Consider the following 3,590-nt stretch of genomic DNA (forward strand, 5'->3'; position numbering starts at 1 on the left):
CACGGGGCAGATGGAGCCGGGGTGCATGGGGCAGGTGGAGCCGGGGTGCACGGGGCAGATGGAGCCGGGGTGCACGGGGCAGAGGAGCCCGGTACTGTCCATCTTCCTCTCATCCTCATTCTCTTTTGAGACTTTCCGTCTTCCTAGAACATTTCAAGCTTTGGGGCCCCCTCTTCCCAGAGCAATTTTGCCTCACCTCACCTCACCTCACCTTACCTGTTTGTTCTCTGGTTTAACTGCTGTGCACTTCAGACCTAACTTCCTCAGGCTCTTGCAAAACTAGCCCTGGGCTCATAAGAATAGGGAGGTCCCTATTGTGTACTCTCCCTAAACTTCCTCAAGACACTGACTGTGGAAGTCTGTATCTATATTGTTTGTCCTTAACATCTGTCCCCTTCTTCCCACAATAAAACCCATGAGGACAGCACTGTGAATTTCATGAGGGCTGCATCTGGTTCACCCCCATGTCCCAAACCCTGACTCAAAATAAACGGGAAGAATCGCTTGAATGAAGTTTGGACTCAGAGCCGTGGTCAGAACAAGGACCCCTTCACCTTATGCTACCATCACCTGGCAGTCAAAATGCCAGAAATCCAATATGGCAGCAAAATATATGGAGAGAACATTGGACACAGGCAGGGGAGGCAGGGCAGGGAGAGGTCAGGAGACAAAGATTCGACTTTTGCTGCAAATGCTCATGTGGCAAACACACTGGAAGGCATCGTCCAGCGTTTTGATATGTCTGGTGGCAGTGCTGTCGACGTAAGAAATCCCTGCACACACAAACACACACACACACACACACACACACACACACACACACACACACACACACACACTGACCCTATTTCACCTGATCCTGTTGCTTTTATTTCCTCTGATTAACTTTCATTGCTGGTCAACATTCATTTCATTAGAAAGGAATGAAGCACTTTCTCCGTTCCCGGACTTATTGCTTCATTTCATTTGCCAAATCCTGCAGTTCATAACAGTTTATGAAAGCTTGGTTCCAGAGAGCCTAAATGGCACATTAAAATGTCACAGAGAGTGCTCCCAGCTTTGGGGAAGTCTCCTGGTAGCAGGGCTCTAGCCAGATTCTGTCCCCTCTAGCACATGTCTGCTGCATTTCTCTGTCGCTCTGCCTGTGGCAGCTCCTTTGAGCTCTTTTCTGCAAGCCTGCTGGTGCTATACAACAGTGTGCTGCTGTGGCTATCTGGATCCTACAGGCCCATTGATGTTGCGCAGTTGGCCTTAGCAGGAGTACCTGACCACAGTCATGGAAATGTTATAAACCAGGAATTCCCTCCACCCCATGCCCAGCTGCCCAGACAGTCAGTGTACTGGCACACCACTGCCTGGCCAAGGCATGCTCAGTAGGTCACTTGTGTTCATCCACCAGGTCACTTTCTGATGGCCATACCTCCCAAACCAAGTGATACAACTGAAGAATGCAGTCACGCACTCCTGTGTGGACCATATTGCCAATTTCACACTGAGTGCCATAAACTTTGGCTTGCAGAAGCACTAGTGCTCTGATCCAGCCACTGCTCAGTGATGGAGACACACTTGTACCCTTTACTAATGCATGCAACCCGCCCTTCTAGAATGCACTGAACACCTGCATCACAAAGCTTAAGTGTCAGATAATTAGTACATTTGACAAAATGCTGTCCCACTAATATCGCACGGCAAGGTTGTATTAAAAACTGAATTAATTCTCTTCCAACATATAGAACAACATTCCTTCCCTCGCAGAAGGTAATGCTTGGGAAAACAAGGAATAAACCCACTTGTTAAGTAACAGCTACAATACATGCAATAATTTCTCTTAAGCAAAAGGCATGGTACATGGTAAGCCTTCATTGCTATCCTGTAAGCTAAACCAAGAATTCAGGGAAATGGCGAGACTTTGTTCCCAAGCAGATGATACTGTGACCAAGCTCACAGGTCTGACTGTATCTTTGTAAGTGACCACTGTGTCATACCTTGTGTTTGGTTTCAGGTTCTCAATGGGCAGGTGAGTCACTGACGAAGTCTGTGTTGACCATTTGTTCCTGATGAAGTCCTCGTAAGAGGCACTGTAGACCAAGTACCCTAGAAACAGGAAGAGGGAGGAGCCTGGTGAATATCAAGGAACCTGCCCTAGTTTGTTTTCCTGGTGCTTCAATAAACACCATGACCACCAGCACCTTGGGGGAGGAAAAGACTTATTCCAGTTTACACTTCCAGGTCATACTAAGAGGAAAGAAACTCAAGTAGGAATTTGGAGCAGAAACCAGAGAGGAATGTTGCTTACCTGCTTGCTTCCTCCTCTGTGTGCTCCGCTGCCTTTCACATACAGCCCACACCCACTTGCCTAGGAATTGCACCACCCACAGTGACTGGACTCTACCACATCAACTATCAATCAAGAAAATGTTCCGCAGCTATCTCTATGGGCCAATTGCGTAGAGGCAATGCCCCAGTTGAGGCTCCCTCAGATAATTCGGGGCTGTGTCGAGTGACAGCTGAAGCTAAGAGGGAGCCAGATCACAAAGAGCTATGACAGGGAGGGGGGACGCATGCATACAGTGAGAACCTCAAGGAGAGCAAGCGTCACTGTGAGATAGGATGATGAACCCAGATGGGGACAGCACCCTCAAGTGCTTTCTGGTGTCTCACTGGTTCCTACTTCTCTTCCTTCTCTGCCACCGTCACTTGCTGGCCTCACTCAGCTCATCGGGGCTAATTACATCTAATCCTGACTTCACAGAGAAGAAAGAAGTGGGGGAAAAACAGTGTTCTGCACTTAGTATTTACTAAGCCAGACTTAGACAAATGTCCTGTTTTCTCTGTTATGTGTGGAAGATAGATGATAGATAGATAGATAGATAGATAGATAGATAGATAGATAGATAGATGATAGATAGGTGAGAGAGACAGAGATAATACATGTGTGCATGCAAAGATAATGATGATAATGGCAGATGATAGATAGATAGATATATAGATAGACGGATAGATAGACAGACATAGAGAACAAGAGAGATAGATTATAGAGATAGAGATGATAGGTGATAGATAGATAGATAGATAGATAGATAGATAGATAGATAGATAGATCATATATATGACATAAAAGTAGCAGAAAGTGAGATTAAAGGGGGAGGGGAGAAGGTGAATATTGTCCATGGTACATTGGAACAAAAATGTGAATCTGCAAACCATCACTGTACAACGAATACATAAATAAGAACTCAAAGGATAGCCAAAACCCAAGTTTCCTGGTAGAGATACACAATTGTCCTGTACATGAAGTGAAGAATGTTGGCAGTGAGTCCCAGGCCTGTGGGTGTGACTGAAGACTCACAGTGACCCTCACTTGTTGGTCATCATTCACCTATGATTTCCATTGCTGACCTTGATCTAGCTGTTTAAGGATAGCAGTCGTATGAGGGATCTGAAGCCAAAGAGAATAAAAGGAGATTTTTTGATAGACTTTGTCATGTGTGCTCACCCATTTGCCGGTTATGGCAATGGGGTGATGGCTCAGAGAAAAGAGCGTCTGCTGCCCAAGCATGAGGAGCTGAGGTCAGATTCCAGATGCACAG

At 46.2% G+C, this 3,590-nt stretch overlaps 1 protein-coding gene across 1 annotated transcript in view; it reads right to left on the bottom strand.

Moving 5' to 3' along the window:
• The window catches only part of Fndc1 (fibronectin type III domain containing 1), an 87,741-nt gene that overhangs the window by 10,893 nt on the left and 73,258 nt on the right, over positions 1-3,590 (bottom strand). Inside the window, exon 18 of the mRNA XM_026787320.1 lies at positions 1,986-2,094. Coding sequence (XP_026643121.1) covers positions 1,986-2,094 — 109 coding nt within the window. The remainder of the gene's footprint in view (positions 1-1,985; positions 2,095-3,590) is intronic.

The sequence above is a fragment of the Microtus ochrogaster genome, linkage group LG9 (genome assembly GCF_000317375.1).
Source record: "Microtus ochrogaster isolate Prairie Vole_2 linkage group LG9, MicOch1.0, whole genome shotgun sequence".
Lineage (NCBI taxonomy): Eukaryota > Metazoa > Chordata > Mammalia > Rodentia > Cricetidae > Microtus > Microtus ochrogaster.